General features: G+C 40.1%; 1 protein-coding gene and 1 long non-coding RNA gene across 2 annotated transcripts in view; one reads left to right on the top strand and one right to left on the bottom strand.

The window, feature by feature from the left end:
* Window positions 1-9,047, bottom strand: part of nedd4a (NEDD4 E3 ubiquitin protein ligase a) — a 40,961-nt gene extending 31,914 nt beyond the window's left edge. The window contains exons 1-5 of the mRNA XM_026169125.2: window positions 8,912-9,047; window positions 7,560-7,633; window positions 4,520-4,598; window positions 4,396-4,434; window positions 4,081-4,134 (exon numbers count right to left, since the gene is read on the bottom strand). Of these exons, the coding sequence (XP_026024910.1) occupies window positions 4,081-4,134; window positions 4,396-4,434; window positions 4,520-4,598; window positions 7,560-7,633; window positions 8,912-8,956 (291 nt within the window). The 5' untranslated portion in view covers window positions 8,957-9,047. The remainder of the gene's footprint in view (window positions 1-4,080; window positions 4,135-4,395; window positions 4,435-4,519; window positions 4,599-7,559; window positions 7,634-8,911) is intronic.
* A 287-nt stretch (window positions 9,048-9,334) lies between these two features.
* LOC145425619 (uncharacterized) lies at window positions 9,335-10,410 on the top strand. Its single transcript, XR_013906330.1, has 2 exons — window positions 9,335-9,987; window positions 10,074-10,410. It is a non-coding gene; the product is annotated as an uncharacterized LOC145425619 (long non-coding RNA).
* The last annotated feature ends 9,533 nt before the right edge of the window (window positions 10,411-19,943 follow it).

Here is a 19,943-nt window from a genome sequence, read left to right as displayed (position 1 = left end):
TGTTCTCAAGAGTCTGGGTAATCAAGGCTGTGTACTATCTAAAAATCTGGCCAAAAAAACAAAGTGTCCAAATATATGCATCCATCAAAGTTTCACATTTTGTTAAAGTAAAAACTACTTTTGGTGGTGCTAGAGGACATGTCATAGTCCAAAGGAACAAAGATTTATGCTGTGGGAATAATAAATGTTTATTTATTAAACTCTCAAGAGGCTATAATTGAAAGTCTTAGCCAGAAGAATCTTATCATCCCAAGATGTGAAAGCTCACACTGTGGAAACACCATGTGGAAACAATAATCATCCAATCAACACATCTCGTATGAGACGACCAACAAAGCACGTTTCTTGCTGAGCTCTCGGTGTGCCAGAGCTGCGCACACACACACACACACACACACTTTCACAGCTCTGACACACCCTCCAAAATACTCCAACGTGTAACTGGAGCATGACAAGGCAGAACTGAGTGACTCACCCCCGTCTTTATTTTATCATGTGACTGGAAACCTGTGATGTAGTGACAGGTTCCAGAAACATTCAGCCATTTAGCTGCAAACGAAAGCTCGTGTGTTGACGTTTTTTTAATGATCTAGCGACTGACTGTACCTGAAAAGTCTGAGCAAAACCCGCTGAAACATGTTGAATGTTATGGTAACAAATTTATGATGTAGAAACTCCACGATTACAAAAAGCATCACAAGACTATTAACAGTGAGGTGATTCAGATTTCACAAGAGTTAGAAATGTGAATGTAATTATCATAAACTGATGGGACTGCTGGATGGCTGCCCAATGCTTGGCTTTTTATTGACTTGTAATTCCAAGAATCTACTTTGCCGCTTCCTGGTATTGTTGGGGACCAAACTTCACCAGTGATAAAAGTCTATGAAGCTGTATACAGCTCCAGTGGGAAAGGGGCAGGTGATTCACTGATTCTACAAACTGCAAGACATGTATCGCAGTTATAAGAAATGTAGCTTAGGACACTACAAAGAATGACAACTTCTTTTGTTTACTTTCCATTATAAAAGAAAGTTAGTTATGAATGAAATATTAAATATGGAGCAGCAAAACAATCAAGAAAACAATCCAAAGCTTCCAATAAAAAAACCTGTATGAGCTTTGGAAAACCTGTTTTCCCCCAAGTGATTGCTGGAAATTGCTGGCAGCCAGTAGATGAAATTGGTCCCAAAGAGGTACATGCAGTGCTGCACATAGGAACTCCTTGCAGTTGCTTTGCTCACTAGCAGATTGCCACAGTTGCCACATGTAGTTTGCATGGACTTGCAAAAAAATTGCAGACTGCTCGCCGAGCGGTAGTAAAACTGTGAAAAGTGAGACGCAAACTAAAAAATGGAGACTGTTTGACTTCAAAGTAAAAGCTGGTCGCTCGTCAACCAGTCTCTAGGACTAAGCACTAGTAGATGTTTTTATCATTATCATTTTCTAGCCTGCTTTGTGGACACAAGTGTAGTTGGTGCTTTTTTTTAGCGGAGGATCAATGCAAATTGAACAAGAGCAGCTCAAGACAAATATCTACACCAAGTCTCTGAATCCAGATTAGTCTCTGATACAATCTTGAGAACATCAACAATGTCTTCTGATATTTATTATTTCAACTTATAGACATATTATTGCTGTTTCTTGAAGGAGACAACAAGGAGAGCGACTCCAAAAGTTAAGCAATTCCTACCTCTGGCAACACTTTTATAAATATGTTCATACTTTTTAAAATAATCGTAAAACCAAACCGTAAAACCAAAGCTTACCGTGGCAGATGCATAAAAGGAAACACAGGAGTTTTATTCAACGTGAAGCTAATTTGTAATACGCATGCACATCTCTCTGGTGCATGAATATAAGAGTGATAAAGAGAGTTTTCAGTTCATTTCTGCCTCTGTGAGTTGAAGTGATATTTAGTACAGTCACATAAGGACTTCTGAGCATCCATGTTGGTTCACTGCTTGACCGTGTTGACTTTGCATACAGTTACAGACTGTTAGCTGCAAAACTCAGAAGTGGTCGTGTCACTAGAGTCCGCCTGTTCGTGCGTACCTGCTTTGTATCAGCCCAGAATGAAACTGGGTCAGCAGCTTATCACATGTCCCCCTACATTTAGGCTACATCCTAAAACCTTTAACATCACTTTGCGCCAATTGTGTGATCAATAAGGAAACACTAGACGCAGGCATCGATATTCTCTTCAGTCTCCTATTCAAACTATTCAGCTGCATCCTCTCCATGCCCTTAAGATTTGCCCCTATTTACAGTCATGAATAATAAGGTATCCCAGTTTCCAACAGTACTTCAAGTGTCATGGGAAAATAAGGGCCTCTGTGTATTTGACAGGCAGACAAAGCACAGTTAACCTTGTAATGACTGGGGCATACCCTCCTCCATACAAATATGAAACATACTGTACCATTTTACGACATGCAACGGCTTCTTTGCACAGCAATAAATTTTCTTAATCAATAAATGGGCAAAACTGAGTTGTGCAGTGTGAAAGCTGATCATTTTTTATATTCAATTTATTTAAGACGACCTTATAAAAAACCCTGCAAAAGTATTGCCTACTTTAATCAAGTTTGTTACTCTTGTGTTCTTAGAATAAATTACAAATATTTTCCTTATTATAAGATATAATTTAAAAAAAAAAGTCTACTGAGCTAGTAGATCTGATCTTAATTTCAGTGGAAAATAAGGCTTTATAAGTTGCAATTTAAGACCATAAACATGATCTAAAAGTGACCTTAGGCTCCAGCAACTAGCAATTTAAGCCTATTTTACTTCTGCTGGTCAGACAGGAAATGTATATGTGCTATCTTGGGATTTGTAAATGTGTTGAACCATTACTCGAAGTTATCACTTTCTGCAGACTGGAGCCTGGTTCAAGTGTGCAGAGCATGAAAGTAAGTAAAGTAAATGCTCATTATAGGCTCAGATCGTGGTTGGACTCAGATCTAGTGGACAATGCCAAATGACAAAAACGCACTGAAGCAGATAAACTGGGAATATTACTGTTATGTTAGCACTTAATGTGATAAAATGCAGAATATATTTGCAGTAAAAAACTTTTGTTTCATTCATTGTCTGTCTTCAAATCTCATATCTGCTGACTCTCATTCACATATAAAATAAAAATGTAGTATATAATGCCACCATCTCATCTACAACCTCATTTGACTTGACCAAACACACACATATACAGATCACAGTAGGAGGTCTGTATTTGTTAGGCAAATCTGGGGAATTAAAAAAAAATTAACTAATTAATAATGTGTTAGAGACCCAGTTTACTCTTAAATGTTACCCTGATCAGTCTGTCCCATTCTAACAGGAATTATTGGGGCGCCTGTTTAGCCTACTCCACAGCTCCACGTTACACTTTAGCTCTACAATATTTGACCAGCTTTGCATTTAGACAATCCAACCACAACTAAAGAGCATAATCCCAGTACCTTTAGTAATTAAATCCCCTCCAGATATCACATTTCACGTGGATTTTACACTGTGTGTGGAAATACTGACGATAAAGATCTGCTGCTGATCTGCTCACTTATTTTCACTTATTCACATTTGTTTTCACATTTGCACTGACACACACACACACATGGAAACCCATGCCCAAAAGCTCCTGGCAGACAATTTTTGTGCTGATGTTAATCCCAGAGGCGGTTTGAAGGTCTGCCAGGTTTTACACAGTCAGCGACCGCACTCTATAACTTTACGTGGTATGACACTTTGGTGGTTGACTTGCTGTAGTACCTAAAGTTTGCAGTAGCATAGCTTATAACGTATAGCTTGGTTGTGAATATCTCGGAGGGAGGACACTTCACCAACTGACTTGTTGCAATGCTGGCATCTAATTACAGTTTCACAAATTCAGCGAGCGCATCGGAACAACCCATTCCTTCACAAATGTTTATAAAGGCAGACTGCACATCTAGGTGCTTGATTTTATACACCTGTGGTAATGTGACTAAAAGCACCTGAATTCAAAGAATAAGATTTGTCGCCCAATGCAGTTTAGTGTAGATCATATACAGAAACAAAAATAAATAATTAAAACTAACTCACCAGCCGGTTCTCATCAAACACCTCAAACAGCAGACGATGCTTCTTGGGATCAACCTGAAACACGACAGACACTTTAAAGTCAAAGCTGCTTAATCGACCAGTACAATAACCAAGATGCGTGGACAACACTGCCAGAGTAATTCAAGCGTCACATGTTATGGCTACATTTGATTTAAATCTGATTTTGGAATCATGTTTTTCTAAGTAAGCATTGATTTGACTGATATCGCATCAGAGTACATTCGTTTTATAAAAAAACAAAAAAACATTACATGCATTTTAAAATGTGCTTAATGTGAATCACATTTCACTTACTCTGAAAAAAAATTCTTCATTCCACTTGGGGTCCAGTGTCTTCGGGTCAAATGAAAAGAGAAAAGAATAAAATAAATCAACGAGATATGAGCACGACTTCAAAAGCAGGTGTTCACGCATTTACCTTTTTGATGGTTTTGGTCTGAAGGCTTGCGATTTCTCCAGTGACAGGATCATACAGGGACAGTCTGGTATAGGGATCACTGCAAAGGAAAAACAGAGACTCATTAAGTCATTGGTCTATACAGATTCAAACAGTTATGATCTGCTTCCTGCCCTCAGCGGTTTATTCAAAACACTTAATATCAGCCTCTACCTTCAGAACGTAAGAAACATTAACGAAATTGTTCCAGCTTGACATGCTCATAATTGCAGTTTCTAATTTATTATAATTCTAGGAACTGTGCATAGAAACCACATCCATCAAAGAAACTGTATTATTCATTGCTCTCTCTTAACAAAGCATTAGTGATGCATTAAATGACGAGCGCTCCACTAGAGCGGTACTAATAGAGCAATTTTGGCCATTACGCGAACAATTAAACACGAAATGGACATAAAGACAGAAGAGTCCCAAAACAACCAACAAAATCAACAGAAGCTCTCAATTATGCGTCTTTGCTTTGTATGCCGTGCTATGTGGAAGTTAGGGGAATTATTTTCAACTTTAAAAAACTAAAAGTGGGGGTAAGGTATGAGTGAAAAGTGTTGTAGACACACTGGTTTCTGGTTCTTTGGAGGGAGTCCCAGAGTTACAACAGTACAACAAATCCCCATAAAAACCCTGAATGAGGGGTGGAAATAAGAAGGGTAGCCAGCTGTATCTAAATATTTGAGGAATGTTAACCATCAGAAAACAGAGTTTAACACTTTAAGACCTAGCATAGAACCAAGTCCGCCAGAGCTTATATTATATTTTTACATGTTGTAGTGCCATTTTTGGGAGCATTTTAAGTTGATATACATCAATACAAGCATTATAGCCCAAATTTGAATAATATGTATGCATTAAGTTCATAGTAATTACATAAATTGCAAAAAATGCAATAAACTACAAAAAAATTGAAAATCGTTTTTCTTTAACATATATTTCTAGTTAGAGAAATTTAAGAGGTTTATCCCTCAAAACTGTAAATACAAAAAAGTAGCACAAAATAGTTTCCCACCACAGGAATTTTATTTTAAGTGTCTTCATAGTTTTATTTTTGAAATACACCAATTTTTATATACTGCAGGAAAAACGAAAATAAATATTATAATGGAAATTTGCAAAAAAACAGCATATGCATCACAATAAATTATTTCCAGCAGTGCAATATGAGTCCTAAGCATCCCAGAAACGACACAGAAAGTCATAAAGTCAAACATAACTTTTAAAAGCACAAGTATAGGCTCATAAGGCCCTGATGGTAAAAAACTACATTTCCGCAAAATAATGTCACTTCCGGTTTTGGGCAGGTCATGGCGGACATGCGATAGTTCGCGCCGATGGACGTAGGAAGTGTTACAAACAGCTGATCGGATCGGCAAAGCGTGTTTCTGGAATATTATGTTTTTGTTGCTGCAAGTGCTTTTTATGCAGTTTTTGCAAAGCTATATGTGGAAGGAAACTGTGACCGAGGACAAGCTGATGGCATAAGATGTAAGTACAACTCCTCCGGTTTCATATGCAAAAAAATTTATTGCGCTAGCTTACATGGTTGCAGTGCTACCGGGATTTAAAAATAGTTATGCAAAATAGAGCGTGCCCGCTCCGACCGGCTTTAAAGGGTTAACTAAAGCTTTTCTGCAAATGACACAGAACAAAGTCCTTCTGTTTTTTGGAACAAATGGAGGATTTAATATGAATCAGTGATTCACAAATTCTAGTAAGCTCTGATTGTAATGTAAAGAGGAAACAGACAGGAACAAAGTGCCCCCTGTGCTCTGGAAGTTGGTGACTTAAGATTTCTTTCAAATCTGCTGTGAACATTTTTAATAATCATCGATTTATTTAAATAAATGATCACAAAGAAATTGTATGGTTGTCAAGTTGTTAGGTGTGGCTGTGTGCAGGCAGGAATAGGACCCAAGGTGCAGACTCCGGAGACAGACGTGAACTCAAAAAGGCTTTAATTAGGTACTCAAAAATATAACATAACTGAAAAAACTCAAAACAAACTTAAACTGGAGAAATGACAGAACACACAGCTAAGAAAACGGTAGATCGCGACACGGACACAGAGAAACACTGGTCTTAAATACACAGAGGGAGCAATCAGGGAATGGGTAACAGGAGGGAAACCCAGCTGGGACAAATCAGGACTGACGAGACAAAAGGAAGCGTAAACTGAACACACTAAGACAGAGACCTTCAAAGTAAAACAGGAAACACATAACAGACTCACATGCAGGCACTACAGAGGGAACAGAGACGTGGGATCAGGGCAGACACAAACACTGACTGAACACGGGGATATAGGAACTTAAGATACACATAGACGCGAACTAGACAAGGGGATGCAGGTGATAGGGGAGACAGAGCAACTAAAGAAGACAGAGACATAAGCCATAAGACAGAACTCAAAGAAACCAAAAACTAGGAAGTATAAATAATATCAAAAACTCAAAAACCCTGGGTCGACGACCCAGGCATCCTAACACAAGTAGCACATGTTGCTTTTCTCTTTAGATGTCCTGCAATGCTGCACATTAAATATGTTTGTATTTTGAATCGCTGATAAAACTAAATGAGAAATGCCAAAGAATCACACTGAGGTTTGGGGAAATTTATTTAGAAGATAAAAAACATTAGTCATATATTTCTAAAACAGTGGATTAGTCTAATCAATCAAACTGGAGAACAACCTGTAACTCTTCTGATTTTAAAGGTTCAGGCTTCTAATTCTGCTACAAGTGTGTGTGATTTTTTAAAGTTTACGACAGTTGATAATCCTATTTCTAATTTCATAAAGGAAGAGCTCTGAAGGTCATGTGGTATGTGGTTAGATTGCAAAACACATTAGTGACAATGCCCTGACCCCTGAGTCTCAGACTTTTCCAACACTTCCTGTGTTGGAAAACAGTGGCTGTATTAAGAATGCCCACTTAAGGCACAGGTGAAATTATGTTGTTGTTGTTTGAGCAAACTGGCATGAAAAACAGACCATGTTCCTTCAGCTTACCTGGCTCCAAGAATATCCTTTTTGGCCAGTCCAATTCCAGCAATGACTTTCACCTTCAGGATTCTGTTATCCTCCTGAATCAACAAAATAAAATAAAACAAGTCTATTTACAGTACAGTAAGATACAAATAGGGACAGAGACTGCATACAGCCTATAGCTTTGACTTCTGCTGCACATATGTACACACACAGGCAATATTACTCAGTAATCATAGTTTTCTGACTTTTTATTTATTTTTAACTTGTGTCTTGTTTGCACACTGTGGGTCGAGAGTGTAATGATATTACACTCCTGTGCGTGTCCTGTAAACATGGCAGAACTGACTTTGACTTCAGTCCAGTCCAGAGTTATCCTAAACTGGATAAGCAGAAGAAAACAAATGGATGGATGCATGGATGGATGAGGACAAGCATGAGGCGACTTAGGTGTATTTGATTATTAAGACTGAGCTATCTGTGTCGCTGAGTCAAGAGTTTGGATTGTAACACTGGACCTAAACTTCTTAAATCTTCCACCTGCCCAGTTTATAATAACTCTAAAACTAATGAACACTAAACTGACACTCACCTTTTCATACAACACAAACTAAACAGAAAACCCACAAAAAGCACTCTTATTATAGCTTCATAATATAGTAATAATCTGCGCATGGGCAGTCTACTGTATACCGATGACTTGTATGACAACAGGTGTCCAATAAGTGATAAAAGGCAATAATAAGAGTGTACCAGCACTGATGCAGTGTGGCTTCAGTCTGATCGTTACCACATGCATGCACGCACACAGCTCGCCGTGCAAGCACGCATGCAGTGGTCTCAGGGTGATGTAACATCCTCACAACACTTGGCTCTTGTGCCCCATTTTTACCGTAAAATCAGTGAATCATCGGGAGATTTCGCAACCTGTCACACTGACCCGAGCTCCTTACTCTGCATTCCCCGTTTTGCTTTCTTGTCCTTCTCTGAATCTTTTCACAGACATCTGCTGCTTCGGTAGAGCTCAGTTTTGTTTGTTTGTTTGTTTGTTTTGTTTTGTTTATCTTGAGCAAACACAAAAGGCGTTGACAGCCCAGGAGACGACGGGTTTCCTGCCCACGAAAAACAAAAGCTCTATTATTTTCAAGGCTCCTCTAACACTGCCTGGCAGTAGTTGGGAGATTTTCAAACTACATCGATTGTCTGCTAATAGGTAACACATTTATCTGGCGGAGACGAAACTCCGAAGCGAACAGACGCGGTAAGTTAGGGAGAGTTAGCTCGCTAACTCGACGCTCCGGTTAGTTTCTAGGTTAGCTGCCGTTGGTTAGCTGGCTAACGACAGCGGCCTCGTTTATAAACCCCCCCAAGTTTACCTCATCTGTCTGAAGTCCTGAGATCTGTGAAGAAACTGAAGCCATAATAGTATCCTCGCCCTTCTTCCTCCCACACAGCGACAAGAAGAGGAAGAAGAAGAAGGAGGTGGCGGTGCGACAGTCAGTGCTCCGCAAAGGTGTGCTTTTCCACTCCGCTGTAAGTGAGGTACTCCCTCCGTGTGTTTACCCTGCTGGATGGCGTGAAACTAACCTACTGATAAAGCTGTGACACCTTCGTCACTCTGTATCCATCCTCCTCCTCCGCCTTCTATTCCTCCTCCTCCTCATGCTTCCTCTTCCTCTCTGGGTCCCCCTGTCACAGCCTGAGGAAACCCAGAGGGAGCTTCCTAGAGATCGATGTAATGTCACAGTGCGTGCGTTATCTAAAAGAAACCATACATGTTTATTACAACGTAAATGAGACAGGCATTAAACAGGTTGGTCGCACTGATAGAGAGTAAAAAGCACATATTTGAGTGTTATGAAACAAAGATAATATATTCAATTAACCCGATTAAAAAAAAATTAGTTTAGTTTTGAGTTTAGTTTTTTCCCAAGGGTTTCCACTTCCCCATTTCAGTTTGAAAAGTTTAACTTTAGTTTCGTTTTAAAGCCCTACTTTCTCTGACAGTACTATCTGAACACTCTTAGGCAAGCTTTGTTGTAATTTCTTTAAGTAGTCTTCAGGAAGCACGTTGAGCTACTGTTGTGATTTGGCGCATTTCTGTATCATACAAAAAGATTGGTGTAATTGCGCTTCTTTTGATTGTGATTAAACTTCTTTACACTGACAGAAAGATGATTTCACTGGTCAGTGCTGTAGACAGTCACTGTTGTACCTCTATCCTGACCTCCTCCATACACATTAACAACAGTTCGAACCAAAAACTTTGCATTTATCACTCTGTAAGAAGTGTTTCTGTCATGGTCCGGGTGAATACGGGGTGTTTCCACTCTGCTGGGCTCCACCTTCAGACGGAGACTCCAATCAGCTTCCACACCTGGTTCCAATCAAGTCACCTGCATATAAGACCAGCGTTCACGACAGACCCCTGCCAGATCTTCTGCTAACACATGTTAGTGCTAGGCCGCCAAGCCCTTGCGAGAACTCTGGATTACTGTTTTTTCTCCTCACCGTGTTTTCTTTCCTTTTTCGCCATAGGACCCATCTGCCTGCCTCCCTGCTCAGCTCCCCACTCCAAGCCTATTCTGGATCTGCTTTGGACACTCCTCACCCGGAACCCCCTGGACACTCCCTCCTCGATTGACACCCCAAATCTGCAACGCTGACTTCCCACCTCCCTCCAAGCCGCTGACCCCTTTCTCCATTCCCCGGATCCCTCTGTGGAATCCAGCCCTCAGAGTTTCTCGTTCACAGTCTTGCCTCACAGTTTTCCGCTCATAGCTTTCACAGTTCATAGCATGCATAGGTTATAGCATTCTTAGTTTTCTGTTTTGTAACTTCGCTCAGCTCTGTAAATAAACTCTGTGCTCACGCCCGTTTTGCCTCCCTCTGTGTCTGCATTTGAGTCACACCCACTGCCTGGCCCTCTCGGCCGTAACAGTTTCCACAAGGACAGGGCTTTTACATAATGTCCACCTGCTGTGAGATAACATTTTAAGCCTGACACTTCTTGTTTTGTCCTACATATGTCCAGCTTTCTCCATTTTTTAAGGACAAAATGCACACCATGCCAAGATATGAAGCTTTCAGCTAATAGATCTTTGGGATTCACCTTGTTGGTAAAAAAAAAAACAAACAAACAAAAAACAAACAAACTATTTTTTTATCTGTCAAACGGTGTGATTTTTCTTTGATTCAACTACAGAAATGGAAACAAATGATGTGTTTTGTGATAAGGTGCTTATAACAAAGTGCCTAAAGATAGAATTTTAAATTTATTCTTTGCTAAATTGTCTGTTATGTCTAGACACAACATTTTTTTAATGTCAGAATGATTCATAGGTTACTGTTAAGTGGCTTAACAAACAATAACGGCAACAACAAACATTCCTCTACAATTTATCAGGTACAAGGACCGCACCGGAAGTGAGTGAAAAAGCAGCCAATTTCCAAAAAAAAGCTCCAAAAAGCCTGAGAGCACCTTAAAATAATTCCAAGAAAGTTGATGTGGTGCAAGACCTTTCCACAGTATTGTACGGTAGTTCTAGATTTTAGTTTAGGTGTAGTTACCTATAACACTTATACAACACCAATAAAACTCCAATACAAATACAAATGCACGTGAACGCAATTATAAAAGCATAAACTGTAAGATCAGCGACACTGCTTAAGATTATAACATCACAATAAAGGAAATTTACAGATGAAGAGGTGGAAGGAGTAATCTGTTAGACACCCATGGAAAAATACTACAAGAGTGGTGACTCGGTGTCACATGGCATGTTGAGCTGCTCTGCATTTTTATCCGATTCTTCCCAAATTATTTTGACAGTGTCTCACATGTTTATAGGGCTGTTAAACTAATTTTAGTGCAGGAGTTATATGGCGTCAAATTTGATCAATTGTAAAATACATAATTAAAAAAAACAGCTTTTCACTTCTTCATTTTAGTGAAAGTACATTCTGAAAACATTCACATTTAATGAGTCAAACTGATCCAAAATGATGAACAACCTGAGACGTTTTAAGAAAAAGCTATTTCTTTTTGGGCTTTTTAGCCTTTATTGAAACAAGAAACTTACAGTAAATGGCTTCAGGGTTGACTCTAACGCAGGTTTCTGCAATATTCTTATCACATTTGGTCACCTGCTCAACCTGGTGGGCTATACCGACGCCCAGGAAAAGCTTTATAACTACATGTCTCAGTTTTTCCACATTCACTGATTTGCTTTCATCATGTGAACATTTACAGATCCAGAAAGCCACAAAAAACATCACATGTAGAGTTTTTATAACTAAGCAATTAATTGCTTGCTGTTGTTGTTGTTGTTTTGTTTTTGTTGTTATTTTTAGAAGTAATTAATGATTTCACTTCATGTTTGAGATGAAGTCTAAACATGCTTAAAAGTCAAAACATCCACTACAATGATACTAATACACAATTAAATATGAAATAAATATAAATTTAAAAAAGCTTAAAAATGTTGTACACTTGCCTTTATTTAATTTGAATGAGGAGAGAAAATAAAAATGTAGGCAGATGTAAACATTTTAGGAATGTAAACCATCTATAACACAAAGTTTAACTCAAGTTCCTTCTTTTTTCAACACAGAAAAAGTCCTTCTGTGTTTTTTGGAGACTGGAGGACGTGGCACAATCTTCCAGCCCTGAACGTCCCCAAGGTCAAACCGTGCAAAAAACTCAAGGGCCATATCTCAGGCTCTACAGGCCTCACTTAGCGTGTTAAATAAATGGAACAATGTGACAAAAGTGGAGATGTTTGGGCATAATTCACAGTATCACATTTGGTGAAAACTAAACATAGCATATCAGCACAAATGCCAACACACTGGTGAAGGGCAATGATTTGGGCTTGTTTCACAGTCACAGAGCCAGGGCAGTTTGGAGTCACTGAACTCCCCTGTATGCCAAAGTATTTTAAAGTTAAATGTGAGGCCGTCTGTCTGCTAAACCTTTGTCCACATTGTGTCATGCAACAGGACAATGATTCCAAGCACAGCAGCAAATCTGCATCAGAATGGCTGAAAAACAAAAGAACTAATGGCTCAGTTAAAGCTTCATCCTGATTGAAATGCTGTGGCGGGACCTTAAGAAAGCTGTGAATGAACAAATTCCTGCAAAAATCAATGAACTGAAGCTTTGTTATTAAGAAGAGTGACCCAAAATTCCTTCACAATGATGTCAGAGACCGATAAAGTCATACAGGAAACAGTTACTCCAAGTTACTGCTGCTAAAGGTGGCTCTACGCGCTGCTGAATCTGAGGCTGTAGCTGTCAAAACGTGTCAAAACTGGAACTGATCAGTGAATCACAAATTCCCGTATTCACCTCTTCACAGAAATAATCAAGATTTTGTTTCTCACTTTTCAAATGTGAGGATTTGTTGTTTTTCCTTTTTTGTGTGTGTATCAATGTAATGTAATTTATATATATTTGGGTTGTAACATTGCAACAAGCTCTTTGTTGTGTTGTTGTATTTTCTAAAAGTGCTACACAAATTAAGTTCATTGTGATAAAATGCAGTATATTTGTCGATGCCATGCCTTTAACCTGCATAGTTTTTTTTTATTTATATCAAAATTTCATGTGTCCTGCATTGTCCCACACAAACATGCCCTTTGCCCCACATTTAGTTTGTTGGGGTCCGGTCAGCCCACACCTTATGCAGACGCTGCTTCAGTTTTTGATATGCATTTGTAATTGTACCCTGTTAAATGCGTTTATAAGCTGTTGTAATCACAGCTTATATAATGTACAAAAGAACTTATGGCTCAGTTACCATGTGGCTCTCCTTCCTGAGACACAAGTTTCCTCGCACTAAACAATAAAACATTCACGGCCTCATCACTCTTGCAGTCACACAGCTACTGTACACATGCCTTGGTTTGTTTAAGTTCTTTCTTTGTGTTTCTTTCATTGAAAAGAAACCATTTGCATTCATCAAGCCAGTTCTCGTGGCTGTGCCACCCGATTTGTGACAAGTGGGGACCCGTCCAATAAATCTAATTTCCTGGGTGTGTCACATTTCTTTTTATAACTAAAGAACAGCTTACATTCACCTAAAAATCGCCAAGGTTGGAAAAATGTCTTTGTCCCACAGAAGAGTCTTTAAAAAATAGATAAGCCTAAACTTGTTTAGTACATTGAATTCAGCCGTGGTGGACACTGAGCAGAGGGAATGCACATGCTCAGTCTCAACCGCCTGATGTTGATATTATGCTTTATGGTTAGGGTATGTGTCTTTTTATGTAAGCTTTTATTGTTTTGTTGGATGCATGTATGCATGCATGTGGAGCCTGTTATAGTCAGTAAAGATAATAGCCATAATATATATACATATATATATATATATACATATATATATATATATACATATATATATATATGGATCATGGCCAAGCTTGAAACCTGGATCCCCCGTAGCCGGTTACCAAGATTACGTGAAGTACCCTCAGAAGGTCTGCTAGATGATGTTAATGCAGCACTACGGGCAATACCTACAACCACGATTACCGACACTAACAAGCTGATCTACAATACGGCAGCAGTGATCAGTGAGATGCTTGGCTACAAGTTGAACAGCCACAAGGGGCAGTACCCTCCATGGAGAAGGAGGCTAGAGGGCAAGATCAAAGTAGCACGGAGAGAGGTTAGCCAACTAACGGAGTTGCAGAAAGGTGCGACGAATAAGGTGCCTAAGAAATACAGCAAGCTGTCCATACCTGAGGCCTTGGAAACTGCCAAGCAAAGACTCACAGCCTTGGCCAGCCGCTTGAGGAGGTACACCAGAGAGATAGAAGGCAGGAGAATAAACCAGCTGTTCTCCACAGAACCAGCAAAGGTGTACTCTCAGTGGCAAGGGAACAATAAGAGAACAGCACCACCAAGGCTGGAGACGGAGCAATACTGGAAGAGCATATGGGAGAAGGATGCAACCCATAACGGCAATGCTCAGTGGCTAGAGGATCTGAGGGCAGACCACAGCGACCTCCCTGAACAGGGTCCAGTAACCATCACAGTGGCAGATATCCAAGAAAGGGTCTCCAGTATGAAGAGTTGGACAGCACCAGGGCCCGACATGGTTCACGCCTACTGGCTGAAGAAGCTAACTGCACTCCACGAGTGTCTGGCAGCACAAATGAACCAGCTGCTAGTTAACGAGAGACACCCGGAATGGCTAACTGAAGGCCGGACGGTCCTGATCCCCAAGGACCCCAAGAAGGGACCGGTCCCCTCCAACTACCGACCAATAACCTGCCTCAGTACTACATGGAAGCTCCTGTCAGGCATCATATCGGCTAAGATGAACAGGCACATGGGTCAATACATGAGCGGGACACAGAAAGGAATTGGCAAGAATACCAGAGGCGCAAAACACCAGCTACTGGTAGACAGAACAATCAGCCGAGACTGCAAGACCAGACTGATCAACCTGTGCACTGCCTGGATTGATTACAAGAAGGCCTATGACTCAATGCCCCACAGCTGGATACTGGAATGCCTAGAATTGTACAAGATCAATGGGACCCTAAGAGCCTTCATCAGGAACTCAATGGGGATGTGGCGTACAACACTAGAGGCCAACTCCAAGCCCATAGCACAAGTCACCATCAAGTGCGGGATCTACCAAGGAGATGCTCTGTCCCCACTGCTGTTCTGCATAGGCCTGAACCCCCTCAGTGAGATCATTAACAAGACTGGCTACGGATACCGACTACGGAACGGAGCAGTTGTCAGCCACCTCCTGTACATGGATGACATCAAGCTGTATGCCAAGAGTGAACGAGACATCGATTCACTGATCCACACTACCAGGCTATACAGCAATGACATTGGAATGTCGTTCGGACTGGAGAAGTGTAGTCGGATGGTAACAAAGAGAGGGAAGGTAGTCAGAACTGAGGGGATTGAACTACCAGAAGGCAACATTGCAGACATAGAGGACAGTTACAAGTACTTGGGGATCCCGCAGACGAATGGGAACCATGAAGAGGCCGCTAGAAAAGCTGCAACCACCAAGTACCTGCAGAGGGTCAGGCAAGTCCTGAGGAGTCAGCTGAATGGTAAGAACAAGATCCGGGCCATCAACACGTACGCCCTGCCCGTGATCAGGTACCCTGCTGGGGTAATAGGCTGGCCAAAGGAGGAGATAGAAGCCACTGACATAAAGACAAGAAAGCTCCTTACCATGCATGGAGGGTTTCACCCCAAGTCCAGCACCCTGAGGCTGTACGCTAAGCGGAAGGAAGGGGGCCGGGGACTGGTGAGTGTCAGCACCACAGTCCAGGATGAGACAACGAACATCCAAGAATACATTGGGAAGATGGCCCCAACTGACCGAGTGCTCAGTGAATACCTCAGGCAGCAGAAACCCAAGAAAGAGGAGGGAGACGAGGAACCAGCATGGAAGGACAGGCCCCTGCACGGTATGTACCACCGGCAGATAGAGGAGGTGGCTGATATCCAGAAATCCTACCAGTGGCTGGACAAAGCTGGACTGAAAGACAGCACAGAGGCACTAATCATGGCAGCACAAGAACAAGCTCTGAGCACAAGATCCATAGAGGCTGGGGTCTATCACACCAGGCAAGACCCCAGGTGCAGGCTGTGTAAAGATGCCCCAGAGACAATCCAGCACATAACAGCAGGGTGCAAGATGCTAGCAGGCAAGGCATACATGGAACGCCATAACCAAGTGGCCGGCATAGTGTACAGGAACATCTGTGCCGAGTATAACCTGGAAGTCCCGAGGTCAAAATGGGAGATGCCCCCAAGGGTGGTGGAGAATGACCGAGCTAAGATCCTGTGGGACTTCCAGATACAGACGGACAAAATGGTGGTGGCTAACCAACCGGACATAGTGGTGGTAGACAAACAGAAGAAGACGGCCGTAGTGATCGATGTAGCGGTTCCGAATGACAGCAATATCAGGAAGAAGGAACACGAGAAGCTGGAGAAATACCAAGGGCTCAGAGAAGAGCTCGAGAGGATGTGGAGGGTGAAGGTAACGGTGGTCCCCGTGGTAATCGGAGCACTAGGTGCGGTGACTCCCAAGATAGGCGAGTGGCTCCAGCAGATCCCGGGAACAACATCGGAGATCTCTGTCCAGAAGAGCGCAGTCCTGGGAACAGCTAAGATACTGCGCAGGACCCTCAAGCTCCCAGGCCTCTGGTAGAGGACCCGAGCTTGAAGGATAAACCGCCCGCAGGGGCGTGCTGGGTGTTTTGTTTTTTTTTATATACATATATATATATATATACACATATATATATACATATATATACATATATATACATATATATATGTATATATATGTATATATATGTATATATATGTGTATATATATATATGTGTATATATATGTATGTGTATATATATATATGTATATGTGTATATATATATATGTATATATATATACATATATATATATATATATACATATATATACATATATACATATATATATATATATATATACACATACATATATATACACATATACATATATATATATACACATACATATATATACACATATATATATATACACATATATACACATATATACACATATACACACATATATATATAATTAAAAAATGTCAGAAGGTTGAAGAAAAACAAGCACTTTCTGATAATTATTTCATGCTTCAGGCTTAAATATGAAACGGTAACAAAGTCTTTAACTTTTTCTTTAAAGAGAAGCATGTATGTAAGAAAGGATAAAAAAAAATCCCAACTATTTGCTGTTTATAATCATATTAAGTATTATGAACCCACCTGCTTAGTTTTCTGGTATTAAAGTGATGCCAGCATAATTCACTCATATCTTAAGGTTTAAATTAAATTTAATTAGAGTTTGGAGTTTTAGAAGTTAAACAGTTGTGTCCACAGTTGCATTTATTGCATTTCATTTATTTTGTTGTATTGTTTTCATAATAAATAAATTTTCCTGCTGCTTATTAAACTTCCAAATTTCATCTGAATGCTTCTGGTTAATACCATAAAACATCAGTATGGGTGAAGTTATGCTACTTATTGGCTTTGTATGTAAAATTTCAGAGGTGAAGATCCAGTTGTGTCCTGGGCAGACAACAGCACAGCATCTTTGAAGTAGATGTACTCAAAAATGTTTATTAGTTTTAAAAAGTTTTCAAAAACTGGTATCAACAAGCACTTCCCCTTATAAAAGCACTTGATAAAATGCAAAACAACAACCACAACAAAAAGAAAATATTTGTATTAAAAACCACAGCAACTTAACACAGCGGAGGGCGGCTCTACAGCTCCTAGCCACTTACAAGAGGAAGGGTAAACTCTTCATAAAGAAACATCAGTGCTAACAAACACACAGACCCACAATGGAGTTAAACATCGAAACTGAGAGAGATCAGAGGTCAAAAAAAGTACTCAAAATAATTAGATGTTACAATGATACAATCAGATTTTAAAGAAGTTAAAAATACAGTATTCTGTATAAAATCACCAGATTAAATCCAGACATTAATTTAGTTCATTCAAAATGTTTGGTTTTTTTTGTCACAGAGGGACAACTTTCAAGCTCATGAAGGGAAGTACAATTGCACAATTGCGCACCATATATTAAGGAACAGTGCCGTTTCCACATTTTAAAACAAGTGCAAACATTTTCTGGCGTGAATTCCTGTCAAAATCCAGTTCTGCGAGGTTTTAGTGATTCTTCAATTTCTCATTATTCACTGCCAAATTTCGGAAAAGTCTTGATAATGCACGTGATACGTGGTAACACACTATGACACTTAAAGCGTATGCTACAAAACATCATAACAGTGCAAGTCAGGTTATTGTGAACACACGCACGCACACAAACAAACAATTATATGGTTTCCAAGAGTACATATCCTGTACAAATAGAACAATGTAAAATAATAAATAGTAATAAAACAAACCAAAGAGCACCGGACACCTGGCCACACCCCCAATCTGTACAACAAATGAAGTGAGTGTGACCAACAATACACGGTCAAGAGATCTACTGCTAACACAGAGACACACACGGTTTAGCGAAACAACTGTGATGCTGCCGTGAAAACATCAAACCTGTTGGAAGGGTGCGGGTTACAAAAGCATCAACAACAGTAAACAAAGGAACCCTCAGCATTTACAGATTTTCACCTTTCCTCTGAATACATTTGTTACAGGCGTCATCAAGCACTTTATTGTCAGAGAGCCCACCACGTTGGAGGCTATGTTACACCCGTGGCCACGGTGCAGCTTACATCTTTGGCATAAGGACATAAGGCTCAGAAACCCAAAGCCCTCAGACGCAGCTTAGAGTCAGCGGCTGCACGACTTCTTTACCCGATGCTCGACGTCAGTGTAAAGCTCGACTTCCACATTTGATCGGCAGCTGTTTTTCATTTGAACCTCAGGATTCAGAGTAAAATTGTTCCACACAAATCAAACAGTGTTTTCCCCCCTTTATAAAGCACAAGGATTATAGATTGTCAGTGCATTAGAATAAGTGTAATATACATGCTCATTAGGCTCCTCTCACTTTCCATGTCTTCCTTTTTAGTGATCTGCACGCGATAAATAATACATTTAAATAGTGATAAAAAGCTCTCGGTTCATTTTTCAAGTGCAAAAGAAGACCCCGTCAGAGAGGTTTGGTTTAATTCTTAGGTAAGTGATTTTATCATAAATGTCCTGTAAGGGTTAAGCGGTCGAGCCCTCGTCTTTCACTGCTCAAAGGGCTGCAACACAGATCCCATAAAATGGTCTGTGTGACACACCTACATGTAACCATACAAAGACTGATAGCATAATTAAAGCTGATCAGCAAATCATCTTTCTTGGTTTAATATAGTGATTCTCAACCTATGGGGCATGGCCCCCTGGTGGGACACAGACTCTTTGCCGCAGAGTGGTGTGGATGCTGATTTAAATTCTTTTTAATTCATTTTTTGTGTTGTTGCTGTTGATAAAGATCGATAAAATTTGAAGGTGAGAATTATTTTGGTGGCGGGGCCATGCCGGTTTGAGAACAGCTGGTTTAATATTTGATGTTTTTGTCTGTTTTCTTTTATTGCATGTAAATTTTGCATACGCTTTAAAGAGATTGATTAAGATTTGAACATCTTTATAATCACAATTACAGTCCTGAGAAAAACTAAGTGCACCCTGTGATTCAGTAGCTTGAAGAACAACTTTTAGCAGCAATGACATAGAAGTAATAGTTTTCTGTATGACTTCCTCAGCTCTCACATTACCGTGGAGAGATTTTGGCCCACTCTTCTTTACAGCATTGCATTCATGCACAGCTCTCTTAAGGTCCCCCCAAAGCAGGCTGAGGTCTGGACTTTGATATTGCAACACCTTCATTCTTTTTCACTTTCAGCCATTCT

This window comes from Astatotilapia calliptera, chromosome 1 (genome assembly GCF_964374335.1).
Source record: "Astatotilapia calliptera chromosome 1, fAstCal68.1, whole genome shotgun sequence".
NCBI classification, from domain to species: Eukaryota; Metazoa; Chordata; class Actinopteri; order Cichliformes; family Cichlidae; genus Astatotilapia; species Astatotilapia calliptera.
This window is presented reverse-complemented; position numbering and strand designations above follow the sequence as displayed.